The sequence below is a fragment of the Gossypium arboreum genome, chromosome 12 (assembly GCF_025698485.1).
Source record: "Gossypium arboreum isolate Shixiya-1 chromosome 12, ASM2569848v2, whole genome shotgun sequence".
Lineage (NCBI taxonomy): Eukaryota > Viridiplantae > Streptophyta > Magnoliopsida > Malvales > Malvaceae > Gossypium > Gossypium arboreum.
Genome location: NC_069081.1, coordinates 118,432,971 through 118,452,047, shown reverse-complemented (window position 1 = coordinate 118,452,047; position 19,077 = coordinate 118,432,971). Strand labels below are relative to the sequence as shown.

The following is a 19,077-nucleotide window of genomic DNA, read 5'->3' as shown; positions in this document are numbered from 1 at the left end:
ATAAAATAACTAGATAATAAATTTCATGTAACTATATAGTGATAAACTTTTAGTAGTAGAATGAATGAAAATTTTAATAGAAAATTTATGTTGCTTTTTGAGCTGAGATACAGAAATTAATTTATCCAATGTAAGTATAATACAATCTGATTGATTTTTAATACAGGAACTGGGCTGTAAGTAAATGATCATTAAATTTGCCCTCCATTTGATTCATGCATGGCTCATATTTTGCTCATCACAGCTCAACTACATCACTTTAGCAACAAAATGTATAAAAACTCTGATACAGGATTTCCAGTCAGTTTTTTCAGGTTCACTATCTTCTTATTTGCAGTAACAGAATCTGATGTCAGGGCAAGCAGAAATACAGAAACCATACTGTAACTGTTATGAACAATTCTTAGGGTGAAGCAGGGGGTGGTTCATCATCTGCATCGTTAGCACGACCTGCCCTTGCCTGGAGTAATGTATTCAATAACATTTGTTCCCAACCTCTTGTGCCTCTCTGTAATAATCTTGCAGTGAATGTACGAAAACGAGAAGATGCACCATTTTCCCGTGTAAGTGGTTGTGAAGAAAGTGTACATTTCCCTGTTTCGGGCAAGTACTTCAAAGCACACCTCCCTGATGAATCAAGCATCTCTATATCAAACCTTGGAAAAAGCGGTCGTCCAACAGCTTGAACATGGGAGATACTGCACAAGGCTCGAATCAATTTTTATCATTCTAAATTTTGTTAAAGCCTAAATTAAAGCATGATTTACAATTTACATCTCAGTGATTGGGAAAAGTTAAAAGAGAGAGAGAGAGAGAGAGAGAGAACCATATATAATATAAACCATCCATTTCTTGTCTCTGAACTCTACCGAGTAACTCAACTTGCATATATCCTCCAATGCAAAGAACAGGCTCTGGTAGCTTGAATTTTTGTAAGCAATTTTCCTGGAAATACATTATTGGATCCGTTAAATGAAGCAGATAACTTTAAAACCAAAGCCTAATGCAGCTGGTCGACACGAAGCTTACCTGAACCATTGGAAATTCTGGTGAAGTATATGTCCAAATGAGCTCGTCATCTGCCCATTTATTACTAGAAGTCGAACTATCCGTCATTTCGCTCTGCAATTTATGACCCATTCTAAATCTGACAGCCTTAGACGAGTATATTGGGAAGCCGTACTGAAAATAAGCTGATACACAAACATAATTCTGTCAATTCTAAGGCTTTCACTATAGGCAAGTTGGACACGCAAAAGACGAGCACGACAATTTAGAGTTAAAACCTTGGAATGGCTGAACATGGATTTCTGTAACGATACACATCTTGGTCATCAACTTATAAAGTAAAGTCTCGGGGACGGCAGGATTGTTTTGCCCTTCACTCGACCAATACGATGCTCTGGTGTCTATTCTATCAAATGGCTCCAAAGTATTATTGATGCTTTCCTCTGGGTAATTATCTGTGCTCGATGCAATAATGGCATCCGATATACAATCTTTTCTTACGAAAGGGTTAAACGCTCGAGCCAACAAGGTATAGATTCTATGATTCTTCCTAAGACATTCCAACTCATCACAATCATCCTGTTTATGTCCAACGGTATCTATCAAGTTGTTCATCTCAATGGTATGAACAATACCGGAAATTTCAGGAAATAATTTCAGGCAAAGCTGTTTACCAAGACCATTTTCAATCACTGCAAGATGAATAAAACCGATCCTATCGAATTAATCAATGCTGATTCTTCGCTATATAATAGAACACAAAGCTAAATTCTACCAAAGACATTGGTTAGCTTACCAAATTGATGCCAAGAACTAGAAACCAAGCTAACCCTAATGAGATCAGAAGGGCTAACCAGATTCATGAGAATCTTCGTAGAAATATCAGGTCCAAGCAATTCTATAAAATCACCACAATAATCCATTTTTGGATCCTTTGTATAGCTTCAGCAATAACTGTAAAACATCAGAAACCCCAATTCACAATTGTCTATAAAAGCAACAAAAGATTAAAAAAGAGAACCTTTATTCTGGGTTTTCAATGAAGATCAATACAAAATTGTTACCCTAAGCTGAAATCATATTAAAACTAATCAAAAGGAAAATTAAACAGAACAAACAGGAAATACCCAAATCCTAAATTTCAGTAAAGGGTGAAGTTAAATGGAGAAGAATTGGTGGCAAGCGATAGATCCAAAGCCAAAAGCTAAAAAGGACAGAAAATTGAATTGAAGCCCTATTTTAATCAACCTTTCAAATAATTTTATTTTGGGACAAAAAAAGTTTCTATTTTTTATGTGGGATTTGTAAGTAATTGAACTTTATTTGTCTTTAAATATTTTAAAAAGCTTACCTTGGAAAGAAAGGAATTTTGAAATTAACCCAAAAATCAGACAAAGGACATTGTTTTAAGAAATAGATGAATCGGACAATTGAGAAAAGAATAATAAATATACAAATAAAACAAGGGTAAATTCTAAAAATGGTCACCCAACTCTGCCAGCATTTCTGTTTTGGTCACCTAATTTTAAAAATTTTCAATTTAATCACTAACGTTTGAATTTGCTACTGTTTTGGTCAGCCACCGTTAAATTGAGAATGAAAAGCCTTTTTGTGACTGGTAAAATAACACATTTAGCCCTAACTACTTACATATTCTATCAATTTGATCTTAATTCTAAATAATTCAAGAATTTAAGCCTTCACATTTATAAATTCTATTAATTTAGTCCTCAAACACATTTTCATCATAAATAGAAATTATAAAAACAACAAAAATTTTAATAGGGTAAGGCCTCATTGTTTTTGGGTGAGGAATTGTTTTTTGTAATTCTTTTTCGAGTTGAGAAAATTGATAGTCTCCTTCCTGTTGAAGAGCATTGGGGATTTTTTTTCAATTGATTTGTTGTTATTATTATTATTATTATTATTACTGGAAATTCCTTTTCAAAATCAAAAGAGTGCACTTATAAGCTCTTTCGTGTTGTGCCTGATCAATATCATAACCAAAAAAGTGTATGAATAAAAGGAGAATGAAACAAAAATAAAAAATAATGAGCTCTATAGGCCATAACTGCACTGATGATAGAGCACTTCATTTGGGTCCTAATTTGAAATAAAAACTTGATCTGTCTCGATACCAATCCCAACTCCTTACACAACTGCAACTTTTGCTTCTCGTTTGGGTGTGGACATTCCTTGAACATCCTTCACATTTTTACTAACAAAAACAAAACCAATTCCTTAATAAAAAAACATAGAAGAAGAAAGAAAGGTCAACAATATTCTTATGATTCGAGCCTCTGAATATGGTGAGCAGTGTGGGATGGTAAGGATTTTTCTGTCGAGAAAGGTTAGAGCCACTTACTCCTCTACCACCACCTCAATCCACATATATGGACTTAATGTCTCTCCCTTCCAAAATTACCTTGAATGAATACCAAAAAAAAGGCCCTTTTATTCAACATCATCATCATCTGTCTTCTTGCTATAAAAAAAAAAAAAAAGAGCAATGAAAGAGTATTATCATTCTAATTTTTTTTAATGGAAAAATAAGCACAATGTTCTTTTTTGTACTTAATCAATCTTTTGGAACACCCATATTTTGTTCTTGATGTGCTTTGGTTGTTTCAAGTTCAGTTTCAATTTCAATTTGATAAAAAAAATATTTCCTCGACTTGCTTCAGCAGGAAGGAGATTACCAATTTCTCAGCTAAAAAAAATGAAAAAAAAAAAATCAATTCCTCACCCAACAATGACACCTTACAAGCATTTCCCAATTAAATTTGTTCTCATTTTTATAATTTTGATTTATGATGAAGATGTGTTTAAGGAAAAATTGATAGAACTTATTAAAGTGAAAGGTTAAATTTGTTGAATTATTTAGTATAAGGATCAAATTGATAAAATATATAAGTATTGAGAACTAAATGTGTTATTATACCATTTTAAAAAAGGCTTTTCTTTATCAATTTATCTGTGGATGATCAAAATAGGAACAAATTCAATCTTTAGTGCCTAAATTAAAAATTTTTAAAATTAGATAACTAAAACAGAAACACAAACATAAATGGGTCACCATATAAATTTATATAGTTTACCCATAAAACAATGGAATTTGCTTCCTTTGCTTCCCCACCATAAATAATTATCAAATGAAAGAAACTTGGCACCAGCAAATATTTGACATTTTGAAGAGACAAGTGAGTTAGTCCATCTTTTGGATCATGAAATCATTGATGGGTTGTTTTAAAAAAACTTTAAAAAAGCATTACAAAAGATTGTTGTTTCTTTCATTGTAAAATTTTCATGGTTAAATTTTGTTGTTAATCCTTATACTTCTATAGAATTTGAGATTTAATCCTTAAACTTTAAATTTTAAAAATTTAACCTTCTTAATTATTATTGTTGCTGGCGGTTGATGTTAAAATTTGTCAACTTAACATGTTTATTTTTCGTTAATCATATGCCACGTCACATAAAGACAACCTAATATAACATGCTAAATTGACAAATCTAAATTAAAAATACTTATGACTTTAATGAGTGGATTGAAATTTTTAAATAAAAAAAGTAGGATGACTTAATTTTTAATGTTTTAAAGTACATGGACTACATCTTAACTTTTATCAAAGTATAAGGACTAACGACGAATTTTAACCAATTTTTACCCTTTGATGAAAATCATCCAACACAAGTAAAAGGCTAAAATGTGCCATAAGTCCCTATACTCAATTTCAAATTTAGTCCTTATACTTTATTTCTAGGAATTTAGTTTCGTACTTTTTTAGATTTCAAAATTCAGGTCCAATTGTTAACATTATAAATATTCTTTTATTCAGGTTCATTACAATGTAATTTTTTAGTTACATTATTACTAAGTGAGTATTTTTTTATTTCAAAATATTAAACCAACAAATTTAACCAAAAAATTTAACAGAGTTAATAATTGAACTTAAATTTTGAAATATGAAAAGTAGAGAAACTAACTTCTTAAGACTAAAAATATAGACTGAATTTTAAATTTATAAAGAGTACATAGACCTATCTCATATTTTAACCAAAGTAAAACTAGCTAACATGCAGCTCTGTAAATCAAAGAACAATTATGGGGTCGGGCCATTGGTGCTATAGATAAGAACGCCAACGTGGTTGAATTGTTCCTCACCACTCAATAATTGGGCCCAATTGGGTCCATTTCAAACCCAATTGTCTAAATTTATTCCAAGGAAAAGGTGAAATTATAATTTTGTCCCTCTACCATGTTTAAATTGAGATTTAGTCCCTATATTTTAATTTTGCATAACATGATCTTTCTACTTTTATAATAAAATTAATTAGTTCAAATATTTAACACTAATAGTTATTTTAGTTAAAATATTAACATGGAACACCCATTCCAACTTATCATGTTGACATGAATCTTTTTTTTTTTCCTCCGAAAAAAGTAATGTCTCCAAAAATAAAAACGTATCAACATTTAAGCCGGAATAGTTAATTGTATTACCTAGTTTGACTAGTTAATTAAACTGTAAAATTAGTTAACCAAGTTATGCTAAATTAAACTATAATGACCAAATTCCAAATTTAACATATTAGAGCAAAAAAAAATCATATAATCTAATCCTGTAATTCTTATGTTTATATTGTATTTATAAGATCAAAATATCTTTTAACACATTAATTAGGTTTATATAAATTTCAATATGTTTATGTTTATTCATATGGTTTGTTTAATTTGAAAAGATGCAATATTTAAGAATATAAGATCATATTTTTAATATAAATGAAAAAGATGGGTTAACCCACCACACAAAACATAGTTAAATATTGTAAAATTAACTCATCTAAAATGAAATTTTTTGAAACATTAAAAACATGAAAAAATAATGCCCAAATTATATCCTTGTGGACAAAATATAAAGATGAGTAAAAAAAAAACTCATTTTGATTTAATTACTAATTAGTATAAAAACTTCTCTTTTATAATTTACTTAAATCTCATCTGCCTAAACTCACTAGGGTATATGAATATAGAATCTACACAAAGACCTCCTTTTGTATGTGTACAATCGATTTGCATCATCGAAAACTTGATTTTTGTTGTCGGATTCGAGTCGTCAATGACGAAATCACCCGCATGGTAATGAACCCAGTTTCCAGGTTCGTACAAATAACATTCAGACGAGATTTGGTGGCCGGTTGATGTTGAGAGTTGGAACCTTACAGGCTTCGTGTTCCAACCATGAACTTGATCTAAATTGCAAACTCGTCGACCGAATCGTTTCGAGGGTTTGCCTAAGTGCAGCCTGAAGAACACACTATATGATCCTGGTGGAAACTCGAACTCTAATTCCCCAACCACTTCGAACCACCAAATTTGTTGAAGATATGCCACTGTCTCGAATCTATATATATACACATCAAATACATAATTAATATCTATGTGAACTATATATTTATTTATATGATACGTAAGGATTTAAACAAGTTGCCAATTAAAAATTGAAAGTGTAATTTTCATATACAATGGAGCTCTTAACTCTTGCTTCTAAAATTAGATAATGTTAGTTTTACAAGCTTCTAGGGATGTATAAAAATGTATATCCATAACTTTCATTAGGTAAGGCATCTACTTTGCAATATAATATAATATTTTTGGTTTTAGTCTCTTTTAGGGTCACAAGTGCAAGTTGCAAACATAACTGTTTTCCCTCAAAAAGGAAAAGGTGATCAGAAAATCTAGAAGGTTTTTTCTTTGGGATAAAAGCCAACATTTAGTCTCAAAATTTGGTAAGTAAACCGTTTTTTCATCAAACTTGATAGCTTTTCTCAAATTTGTCTTTACATTTAGATTTCATTAATATATGATGATGTAATATTCAAAAATATGTCATCACTTAGAATTTTCTTTTAATAAATTATTATTTTTTAATTTCCAGTTGATGATGCGACATAATCTTTAAATTCCACTTCATAAATTTAAGTTTAGGGACTAAATTAAAAATATAATATTTTAAAAGTAATGTAAACCAAAAAAAAGTTGAAAAAGATAAAATTAAGGAAACATTGCTTTTATTTCTTATTCTGTTTTAGAATCCCATCCAGAAAACTAGATATGTTGTTATCTTTCTTCCCTTTTTATCACAATGGCATGGCAAAATATACAACACCCCTTGATGACGAACATATTCCTAAACAGAATTGCTTTAAAAAAATTTCTATACAATAGTAGGTTGTGGAAGGAGGTCAGTTTCGGATTAAGTGATTCACTAATATATATTATAAAAAGGTATGAGTTCGAATCCATCAAAATGAATTGTTCACATTTTTTTAGTGGTGAGACATTCCTCAAACTCTCCTTAAACTTTGTGAGTTCAAAAAAGAGATCAAAACTGAAATGAGAGTGAGTAGAATATTTTTATTTTGTTGGAGGGTCGAAAAACACACCTACCCTCAACAGATATAAAAAACAAAAGAAGGAAAAAGATAGAAATGATTATGGTATTATTACCTGGATTCTTCTGTGGGAATGTGATTCCAATATCTCCGATCATCAATCCCTGTTATTTTCATTGCTTTGGCCGATACTGACAAGCAAAGCTTACCGCTGTTTTTATCCAACCACACTTCCTAAGAATCGGAAACAAACACACACCAAAAAAAAAAAAAAAAAAAAAAAATACTCATTTTACATTTTTTTTTTATCGGTGATGGCATGAACAAGAAAGAGAATAAAAAAAGAAAGAAAAAGGACTACCTTGTTGCCACCATCGAAACGATTAGGGGTACAAAGTCTAGCAAAAGTCTCTTTTTTGCTCAAAGAATCTGGGTTTCGACCAAGAACTTTCTCAACCAGGTACCTGTAATTTGATGGCAGCTTGGTTTCCCATACGAAATCAGCCAACGAAGCTCCACAAAATGCTTTGTTAAGTCTCGCTAATTTGCATATCTCTGGAGGATCTAAGTATATGAATATAGATGATATGCAACTTTCAGGAACATCGTTAAGACCTGTTTTTAATTGAAAATTTGTAGTACCCTTTTGAGCATCAAGATCAGAAGAAACACCAGCCCCCATAAAAAAAAAAAAGGAAAAAGCTTTGAAGAAGATCAAACGGGAGATTTTTTTTTTTTTTTTGGTATGGAGAAAGGGTTTTTAATTGTAGAGAAGAAGATGGTAAATGAAGCAGAGCTGAGGAGAGATGAAAGAAGAGGTCACCATCTTCTTCAGGGTTAAGGGAGAGAGAAAGAGAAGAAGAAGAAGAAGAAGGGTTAATGGAGTCTTTGAGGAAAGAAAAAGGATAAAGTTGATTAATATTCTCCACTTGACAACGACGAAAAAGGGCACGTTTATATGAGTGTGCATGGAATATATACATTTATATATATGTAGGATTATTATTCTCAGTGGAATATATTTTTTTACCCACTCTAAGTTGATAGTTATATTTGTATTGGAGACGGGGGAAGGCAGAAAATTTCTTTAGAGGGTGAAAATTAAATTTTAATTTTATAATAATAAAAATTTAATTTTATGATCAGAATAGTTTATATTTTTATAATTTTTAAAAATTAAATTAAAATTTTATTATTTTTGAGAGGATAAAATGTAATTTTATTTTTTTTATTTTAAAATTTTAAAAAATTAAAATCCTAAATAAAAAAATTGCATAGGGGCCGGAAGCCAACCTGCTCCTGGTTGGAGTAAAATAATAAAATAATTAAAAAACATTTGGTATGATTTTAATTATGTTTGTAAAGTTTTTATTACTTTATTAATAATGGGTAGAATCATATATATATATATATATATATATATATTTTGTATTTTGATAAAATTTGAGATTTATTCTTTGTATTTATTTATTTTTATTTAAAAATATCAGTTCAAATGTTAAAGTCATAATTTTTTTAAAGAATTTATCAATTTAGAATTTTAATTTAGCTGTATAGATTAAAATTTTGAAATTAAAAAATAAACAAATTTAATTTTTAACATTTAAAATACAAACACCAAGTCTCAAATTCTATACTAATACAGGGATTAACAGTAGATCTTAACCTATATATGTTGTCTAGTGGAAATGGATTGGAAGAATATGTACATATACGTTATCCATACGCCAATTTTTGTGGCTTCAGGAGGAGAGAAAACTGGCTGATGCATTTAAATTCCAACCAATAATTAAATCGGTTCAAAGCTTAGAAATTATTTTTGGTTTATACTTGCATTTATAATTGTGTCCATTACATTTCGAAAAATAAAATTGATTCTCAATTTTTTAAAAAAATAATTGAATTATTATTTTTATTAGAAATATTGACTAAAGCCTTAAATTATTAAACATGATAACTAGGGCTAAGCTAAGAATTTTGTTTAGATGACCAAGATAAAATTATTAAATTTGGAGGGACCAAAGCTAAAAATTTTGTATTAAAATACTTAAATTAAATTATTAGTTTTCTAAAGTACTAAAGTTATAATTTTTCTATTTAATCAAAGGCTAAAAAGGATTAAATTGAATCTTGTAATTTTAGAGAGAGACTATAAATGCAATTCTCTCGTTAAGCTAAGGGGAGCCCAGACCCTTACCTGCCCTTTTTAGATACACTCCTGATGGTAGTCCATATGACAATCAATATATACTTCATGTTTTTCTTTTATTTTTTATGAATCATTTGTAATATGTTTTGAATTATTTGTTGATATGACATATAAAAGAAATATAATGTCATGTCAAGATAAAGTATACATGGAATGCTATACAAATTTTCATGCCTACATTATTAAAAAATTAATGTTTTAATCATTATCTCCGTTAAAAAGTGATTTGACTCTTTTGAAAGATTGAATAATAAATTTTAACTTAAGAAAAGAATAAGGACCAAATTGACAAAATGTAAATATTAAAACTCCTATATATATAATTCAACAAATTCTATATTTAAATTACTAAAACAAAAATCATAGAGTAAACTATATTATCGATTGATAAGGTGAATATATTTAATTCAAAACTTTATCAATATGACAAGTACATAGAGGACTGAATTGAAATGTTAAAAATATGAAATATTATATGTATGATTAATAAGTGAAATAAGAGGGATTGGCTGGCCATGGGGATGGCCGGTGAGTATTTTTCGGCAGGTAGGCAACCTTTCGGCATACCTTCCTAATTATTAATAGCAAAAAAAGGAGGCCCTACAAGATTTAATTTAAATATCATTGTGAAGGATGCAATTGAATTAACTAATAAAAAGACACAATCATAAAACAAAACCTTTCTTCCATCGAAATTAAAAGCATTAATTATTTGGCTCGACTTATGCACATGAATTCGCTGTTTAAATAACCCATGTGTTCACTTATTTTTTTAATGATGATACTTCTTTAAAAAAATGATAATAAATTGCTAATGGCATTATCTTGCTAAGGTTAAATTCTTAGGGTTTGGGTTTAAATATGATTATACGTAAGTATCATGAAAGGTTAGATTGCATTTTGTCCTTTCGATTATAAAAAATAGATAAATTAGTTTTTAAATGTTAGATTAAGAGTAAATTGATCTTTTTGTTAAAAATTTCATCCATTTCTACTGTTAAAAATTAGTCCCCATTCATTAGCATGAGGCATACATGATACGCCACTATCATTGTTTGATTATTTCGTCAAATTGGGATCCTATTTGATACTTTTTCATCCGCGACTTTTCAATAGAATAATCATTACCATTTAAATACGTAGTATCCATCTATCAATTGTCAAAATCATGCTTGTAAATGGTGATTAAAGTTGTACCGGATAAAAATTAACAAAAAAAAGTAATAGAAGGGAGTCAAATCTCGTTCCATCGACCACGCCAGATTTTAACAATACAAATGAACGATATTTTATTTTAATATAAAAGATCAATTTACTCTTTGAATTAATTTACATGAATTAATTTACCCATTTTTTATATAGAAAAAGTAAAATACAATTTAACTTCTGATATAAACACCTTTGTTACATATTTTTTAAGAATGTGAGTGATGGTAAATTGGTAATTCCCTGTCCTTCTCATCAAAGCATATTTTAATCAATGGTGCAAAGTTGAAAGTCGAAAAACATTGATTCTATAAAGAAACAAATAAACAAATTTCACATGGGTTGACAATTTGTCTAAGCTACAACTGCGTGTTAATCATTCTGTGTGTGTGTGTGAAAGGAATAGAAAAAAAGCTCATTTCCGCCATGGATGAATCAACGTAATTAGGTATCACGTTCTCATTTTCAGTCACCAAAAAGCAATAATGCAAAGCAGAATGTTTTTCTTTTGGACCAATCTGTTTCTATTATTGTTGGCCACTGCTTAAAATTAAATATTTAATTATTATTTTTTAAAATAGCAACAAATTTTATGTTCAAAATTAATCCTTTAGCATTCTCATATCACAATATTCTTTATTTAAAAAAACCCACCAAATTAGATTAAAGAAGGAAGAAAAGGACATGGGATGGTCCCTAACCAAGGCCTTCCCTACTCCTTGTTAATTTACAGTATTATCCACATAAACCACATTCTTCTAACACTAATATCTGACCTGGCTGACTCAGCAATGCTATCCAAGTCATTTTTTTTTAAAATTAAATTCGGATTATATTGAATTTCGATTATATTCGAGATTATAAAAATATATTGATTGATATATTTGATAACTTGAATAAAGTTAGAATTTTTTTTGAGAGAGAGATTGAGATTAAATTATTTATTTTATGAGAGTTAAAATATAATTTTAAAATTTTAATAATTTATATTTTATAATTTTTAAAATTAAATTAAAATTTTATCATTTTTAAACATCAAAGTATAATTTTAGGGAAAAATGAAAAGAAACATTTCTTTTGTTGAAGAGAATCAAATTCATGCATTGTTGCTGTAGTTAGTCACTTCAATGTAAGATATTGAATCCTCCTTTTCTCTATCATTTCATTGTAGTGGATTCTTTTAGCCCCATGAACAAATTAATAAACATGCATGCATTTTGCATTTTGCATTTTGTCTCAACAAATTATTTGATTCACTTGCAGTTTATCATATTTTTAATTAATATTTAAAAAATAGACGAGACATAACAATTTTTAATTTCACTTCTAAAATTAATATATATATATATTATATTTGGTACACTATTGGTGAAAATTTTAGATTTCACAAATAGAATCATGAATTGACAAGTGTCCCATAGGGTATAGTAAGTATTTTAAAAAAAGAGATACATGACAATTTTTTTAGACTATTTGTGGAATAAAAAAGGTACATTATCAATGTACCCAATACTAACTTTCTATATGTAAACACATATTAGCAGTGTTGTTTGAACTAAATTGAATTAGTTGGTCAAATCGAGAATAAGTTGGGAAGCCGGTCTGAAAAGTGACTTTGAACTGGTTAGACTGGGAGACTGTACGAACTGATTGAACCGACTAAAATATTAATTGAATTGGTTGTTGAATCGGAATTTTTATTTTTATTTTTAAATTTTTAATGATTTTTTAATCAAATCGGAAAACCAATAGCTTGATTGATTCAACTACAACTGTTTTAAAAAACATTGCAAATTAGATTATAACAATCGAATTGAATTGAATTTCCCCCGTTGATTCGAGAGCTTCAACTACAAACATTAAATAACAATACTATAATAATTTTTTTTACGCTAACCTAATAACGAAAGTTTTGGAAGGAGATTAGAGCTGGTTACCATGAGACAAAAGATCTTCTTTTTAAATAGATTCAATTCGAAACTATTATATGTCTAAGGTCCAATATTAAAATAATTTCAAAGGTTTTAGGATCCAATTGTAAAATTATAAACAATGCGCTGAAAAACAACTTTCATAAAGGCAATAATGGCTTTGTAGAAAGAATTTAGGGCAGTTAGATTGTTAGTAATATTGTTAGAGGTAGTTAAAAGTAAATCTAATTAAACATGGTTGGGTTTGGGCTCGATCTAACCCGAAAAATGGGTTTAAATTTTTATCTAAACTCAGTCTAAATAAAAAATGTTAAATTCGGGCTCACTCGGCCTGCCCAGTATTAATTTTTATATTATTTTATATATAAAATAAATTTAAAAACATACTAAATCAAATACATTAAAAACATTAAAATATTTCTCAACAAAACTGAAAATATATTAAAAAATATTTATACTTAAATAATGTTAAGATAGTTGTAACTTAACAAGCAAATACTTCTAAAATAGTAATAGAATTAACAATAAAATAAGAATTATACAATATCTAAATAAAAATAACAAAATAATAGTAATATAATAACAAAATATGCTTATGAAGTTGACAGGTCAAAGGATGACATTGTATCTTCTCAAAGAAAATATGTTCTTCAATTGATAGGGGATATTGGTTTAAGGAGGCCAAGGTGGTAGTTACCCCTTTGGAACACAATCAAATATTAACTTCTGTGAAATATGATGAGATGGTACAAGGTAATAAAGAGGATGAGAACATGACAGACATTTCTTTGTATCAATGGCTAATTGGGGGCTTTTATACTTCACACATACTCAGCCTGACATTATTTTCTCAATGCAACATCTTAGCCAGTTTATGCAAAGACCTAAAAGATCACATTATGGGGCTGCACTTTGAATAGTTAGATATGTTAAAACAAATCCAGGAAGAGGGTTGTTTTCTACTACATGTGGATCAACAAAACTGGTAGCATTTTGCGATTCTGATGACTCATGTTTGCGAGGCTGTCAGGAACCTCTACATGATGACTCATTCCACTGACAATAGGAGATCACTTTGTGGGTGTTAATGGCGCTTATTACCTCTAACAATTCAAATTCCTCCGCTATGCTAGGTTGCCTGGCTTTTGTGGTGTCCTGCTCGGTTTCACCATCGAGTCTGATACCGACTTCGACTTGTATGTCTATCTTTTATGTCTTGAATAGTCATGGTTGGTTACCACTTTTTGGCAATGACCGGTTGTAATGTATGCAACGTTCCGTGATGGTGAGTACTCAAACCGGTGGCAATGTGGCGTTGAAAGGAGAAGGTAATGAAATTTATGATTGCTTGATTATATTCAACACGTTACATGCGTTTATGTCCGAATTTCGGTTTATTTCATGCATCTGTTACAAGCTAGCTAGACATAGCATCATTGTTTCATAGTATGTTCTTCATAAATGTCTGGTCTTTTTTTATCCAGGTTTGCTCTAACCATTCAACAGCAACTTCATATGAACTTTTTGTTCAAGATTTGAACATGGAAACCGTCCGGAAACACCAGTCCCGGCTGTCGAACAGCCTTTCCTTCTTTTATCACTGTCCACCTAAATCACTTGTAATTTGTACTATATTATTACATGTTGAACCATTAATTTTAGAATGTTATGTTTTAAGTTACTCGTATTACCTGTAATTTGAGATCAAATGGTGAAGGAAAATAGAGATTTGCAGCTTCACAAATTCGGCACCAGCACAAAGTCTCACACCACTACCAAACCCCATAAAGAATTTAGAACCTGCATTCAATTCTCTCCCCTGCTTGTTTGTTTTCATGCTAATTAGTTTCTAAATCCAATAATATTAGAACCAAATTGTGTTCAAATTAGCTTTGAATAATCAACTAAATCACCTTCCATCGCCATGGATTGAATGTAAGTGGATCCCCGTATTTCGTGGGGTTCAAATGAACTGCTGGTGTACACGTCAAAATGATCCAACCTGCAGGGATTTTATAATCTGTACCACCCACAATTCATACAAAATTGTTGGAACATATGCAGCAACAACACTCTCATACAAACTTAAGAGAATTGAAAGGATTGAAACAAGTAAAAAACAAAGAGGACTTGAGCTCAAGAATGACTGAATAATCATATATTTCATTGAAAAAGTAGCTTATAAGAATTACAAAGTCAATGAACAATTACCTACTGACTTAACTACTCCCACTAATGCTTAACAATTTCAAAATGTGAACCACATACACAAGTAAGCTGATATGATCAGCTATTACATCCATTACATCAAAAATCTTACTAACTTTGATTACAAGTTACAATTCAACTAAGACAAGTTACATTTGAACAAAATAAATCAAAATGGACCAAGTTGGTGCTGCTCTCGGTTCTGCTCTAATGCAAGTCAGCTTGGTGAGCTGCTGGTCACATGTTGCATTGCAGGCCAATGCTCAACAAAAATGAGCATAGATACATTAAACATAGATGAATTTGGTTTATTGGACTTAAACCTGCCTTTTATTTCTATATCTTTGACCACTTTCCTGAAAATTGCAGCAACAATATTTCCAAGCCTGATGGTTTCATTGATAACCTGATGAAAAGCCATTGATTTATATATTAAACCTCTTCGTGAAGAAACAGTAGTGAAATCTATATATTATAGTGTTAAACAAATTCACCATATGTGTGAAAGTCATTGATTTATATTCTTTCCAAGTGATTCCGGAATCCTTTGTTTCTCTTTCCCTTAAAATTGTTTCATGTTCTTGCTGGTCGAAGAGACATGCATGTCAATTATTCAAAGAAAGTAAACAAATATAAGAATAGCAATCAAGACTTACTGTCAGTTCAACTAGGGCCAGAGGGTTGCTTTGAAGATACTGAAGAGCTCATACAACAGCAGAAGATGCAGATTCAAAAGCAGCAAAAGGAAGTGCAAACAACAAATCTAATGCTGTCTGTTCTGATAGGATGGTTCCAGCTTTGTTCATCTCTTCCAATACCACATTCAGAAAATCTTTGTCTTGTTTCTTTGTCTGTTCATTGTTTTGTTACGACCCTGCAAACATTTCTGTTGAAGTTAGTTCCCATGCAACACATGCAGCAACAAAGGTGGGCATGCAGCTCATGCAGATTCATGCACGTAAGAATTCATGCATATAAGTTGTCCGGGTAAAGTACGTGCAACTGAAGATATTAATGCTACTGTTTTGTCTTAGTTTCATTTTGATACTTTTTTTAACAATGTTTTTATAATTTGGTTCATTTTGAATTATGTTTGGATGACAAGTTGATGTAACTTGATGGTCAAAGAGCTGGTTACCAGCTTTGTTCTAGTGTGCAAGCAAAATCATCTAGTCCCTATGTAACTAGTGGAGTTAGATAGTATTTAGGTGATGCATTTGTTGATTTTTTGACTAGCCAATGTCTGGTATATGTAATGGCTTTGAGTCAAAGTTTCTTTTGAATGAAATCATCAGATTTTCTTTCCATATGCTCCATCTTTCTTTGCCTTCAAAGTTCTGTTCTCCATTCCTCGTAGAAGCTAAAAGCTTGAACTCCAAGCATTTTTCCTTCATTCTTTATCCGGGTACAATACACTGTTATTAAAGTCCAGATTAAAGTTCTTACTTCATCTGGTTAAAGTGTGCCTAATCCCCAACAATTTCCATCCAAGAAAGCTGAATAGCTTCCTCACAGTAAAATCATATATCATCTGTAAGATTAGAGAAAACCTGTCATGAATCATGATTTTTAGCTAAATTTAATAAATAAAGTGTGTTGGAACTTGGGACCAAAGTTATAATGCAGTTGATATAGCCTGTTTCAATTCCACTGAAGGTTGTTGACAAGACCATAACTGTAGATGTTTGCTTGTTAATTCCTCTATTTCGGAAACATGTTTTGATTTCAAGGATTCGGAGACAAACAGGTTCAAAATCAAATTCCAGAGATACTTGTGGAGAAATCCCTGGCCGGATAAAACATTATCCTTGCCAATGATATCATCAAATTTTTCCATGTACCAGTTTTGCACCAGTTTCCCTTCTTGTTGGAAAATGAAATGGTTGACATCAGGATCAGTGGAAACAACAATCTGTCGACCAACCAAACTCGTTTTAAAACAATGAACCATACCTGAAAATATAGAACTTAAAACGATTAAGATGATGATAAACGAACCTCACATGGCATTATATATCATCAATTCTTGCATTATAACACGACCTGCTGATTCTCTTTTTGATGAATGGTGAAACATCGGTGGTGGTGTAAGGAGTAAAGTTTTAAATGTCCAGAAGATAGAACAAATAATGATGTAAAAGAAGTTTTTGCAAATTTAATAACAACTTGAAAACCTGACCTATGCTGGTTATTGTTTAGAGTTTTATAGATTCCTAATGAAGTCATTAAGATTCTGTTTTTGTTCCAATTAGTTCTTTGTTTTGTTCAACAAATATAAAATTAAGATTCCAACCCCCAAGTTCTTAAGATTCAAACACTAACTTCTTGAGCAAGTTACAAAATTGTTTGTAAATTATGACAAATCACTAATTTGTATTTATTTTAATCCATTTAATTCATTCAATAAATTTAAAATCAAAATTCTAAATTAAACCCCATACTTTTTAAAACAAAGTTATAACTTGTTGTAACTTGTTGCCATTAGTAAGGTGAAGATAAAATCATTATAATTTAGTTTTAATTCAATTAGTTTAATCTATTACCGATTCAAGTCATTATTGATACAATCGAATCAATCAATCAAACTTCAAAATTTGACATGGTCTCCTTGAAATAGTTGCATGAATCAATGAAGCTAAACTGATTTTTTAAGATACTTTTATTTCCAAGTACTAATTATAACTTTGATCTCCATTGCATTTGCTTTGTCACATATGATGACACACATTCCAAAAGAAAAATAAAACTGCAGCCATATATATATATATTCTACCAGCTTGCTTGCATGCATGCATATATGTCAGGTGGCACAATAGAGAGGTGGAAGATTGCATTGAGAAGGAAGTTGAGAAGCAATCCTGAGAGTGCTGCAGAGGCAATCATGTTGCACAGCTTGGAGTGCACCACAACACAGGGAATTAGGCTGGGTCTCGGTGGCACCAGGCACCATAAAGGGTGCGCACACATTCAGGTTGATGAGTTGGTTTGTGCAGCTCAGCTGTGCCTTACTCGTTCGGGTCTGCACTGAGGCTACAACCAGAAGCAGAAGCAAAACTGCAGCTTGTGAACTGTGACACACCAGGGATTTCACAACCGCCATGGCTGGTTTTTTTTATCTAAATTTTGGTTAATTTTCTTGCTCAGTTTTGTCTCTTAATTGTTTGTTCATTTGGGATTTTTATACTGTTTTATAGATGGATTTGGAGGCTGACGGTCATCCATTGCATGAGTTACCTAAATAACTTTTAGCACATCACAGTTTTGTTGTATTCAGGATAGGTGAAGGCTTACATTTCTCGTTGCTTTGTGATTACATCACAGTAATCCATTGTACTGGTTAAACTACCAACGGTTTTGAATCGGGATAAAAAATCGGTTGAACTGGATTTTATATTCTTTTAATATCTTTTTAATTTTTAATTTTTATAATTTTTAATAAGTTATTTAATTAAAATTGAATCAACAATTAAATGAATTAAACCGAAAATTAATAGTCTAGTCAATTCGACCATTGATTCGATTCTAAAAACCATGCTAAACAAAGCTTCGGTTGCTTCCGACATATAAATCAATTAGTCAATCAACAACTTAAAAATAACAATAATAATGAATAACATTTTTCAGTGCAGGATATGCAGATTATATATTGTAGTTGTGAGAATAAAATTAATGTTAAGATTATATGCTTCGATACAAGTGCAACAATAGCAATGACCTAGTAGTTAATAAAATGATTATTTGATAGATTAATAATAGAATTTTTAATTTCATAATTGGGTTTAAAAAATTATGTATCTTTAATTAATAATTATGAAATAAATAATAAATAAATTGAACACCTGATGGGTTTTGGATTTTAATTCTACGAGTTGAAAAACTCCATCACTTGTATATTAATTATTAATCCAAGCTAATATATTATAAGTTTTGGCAACAAGGCCACAAGAAAAACTATAATATAAATAATAAATTATAAAATCAGACTTAATTTGTTAATGAGATTTTGACTCAATGGTAAAATTAAAACTCTAAAACTCTCAAGATCTCATATTTAGATTTTATTTTATGTAAATGTGTGAATTTTTCTCATATTTATTGTAGTTGGTTGAGTTTTTTTTA

The 19,077-nt window shown here is 30.3% G+C and overlaps 3 protein-coding genes and 1 pseudogene across 6 annotated transcripts; all 4 read right to left on the bottom strand.

Annotated features, from left to right (window-relative positions):
• Positions 1–47: 47 nt before the first annotated feature.
• Positions 48–2,436, bottom strand: LOC108476840 (F-box protein At4g00755-like). 4 transcript variants are annotated; one of them, XM_017779196.2, is made up of 6 exons: positions 2,360–2,436; positions 1,805–1,962; positions 1,287–1,700; positions 1,030–1,193; positions 827–945; positions 48–698 (listed from the first exon to the last, which is right to left on the bottom strand). In XM_017779196.2, exons 2-6 carry the CDS (start codon positions 1,929–1,931, stop codon positions 404–406), a joined length of 1,119 nt encoding a protein of 372 aa, XP_017634685.1. In that variant the 5' UTR covers positions 1,932–1,962; positions 2,360–2,436; the 3' UTR covers positions 48–403. The 4 variants fall into 4 exon arrangements, with proteins under 4 accessions (XP_017634685.1, XP_052878625.1, XP_017634684.1 ...); XM_053022665.1 differs by having other exon boundaries at positions 48–627; XM_017779195.2 differs by lacking the exon at positions 2,360–2,436 and adding an exon at positions 2,136–2,318.
• Positions 2,437–5,950: 3,514 nt separating this feature from the next.
• On the bottom strand, positions 5,951–8,362 carry LOC108478276 (F-box protein PP2-A11-like). The gene is made up of 3 exons (XM_017780715.2): positions 7,766–8,362; positions 7,520–7,638; positions 5,951–6,413 (listed from the first exon to the last, which is right to left on the bottom strand). The coding sequence occupies exons 1-3, from the start codon at positions 8,084–8,086 to the stop codon at positions 5,996–5,998; spliced, it is 858 nt and encodes a 285-aa protein (XP_017636204.2). The 5' UTR covers positions 8,087–8,362; the 3' UTR covers positions 5,951–5,995.
• A 5,752-nt stretch (positions 8,363–14,114) lies between these two features.
• Positions 14,115–17,054, bottom strand: LOC108478142 (cytochrome P450 87A3-like; annotated as a pseudogene).
• Positions 17,055–17,758: 704 nt separating this feature from the next.
• LOC108478143 (protein 108) lies at positions 17,759–18,058 on the bottom strand. Its single transcript, XM_017780564.1, has one exon. The coding sequence runs from the start codon at positions 18,056–18,058 to the stop codon at positions 17,759–17,761; it is 300 nt and encodes a 99-aa protein (XP_017636053.1).
• Between the last annotated feature and the right edge of the window lie 1,019 nt (positions 18,059–19,077).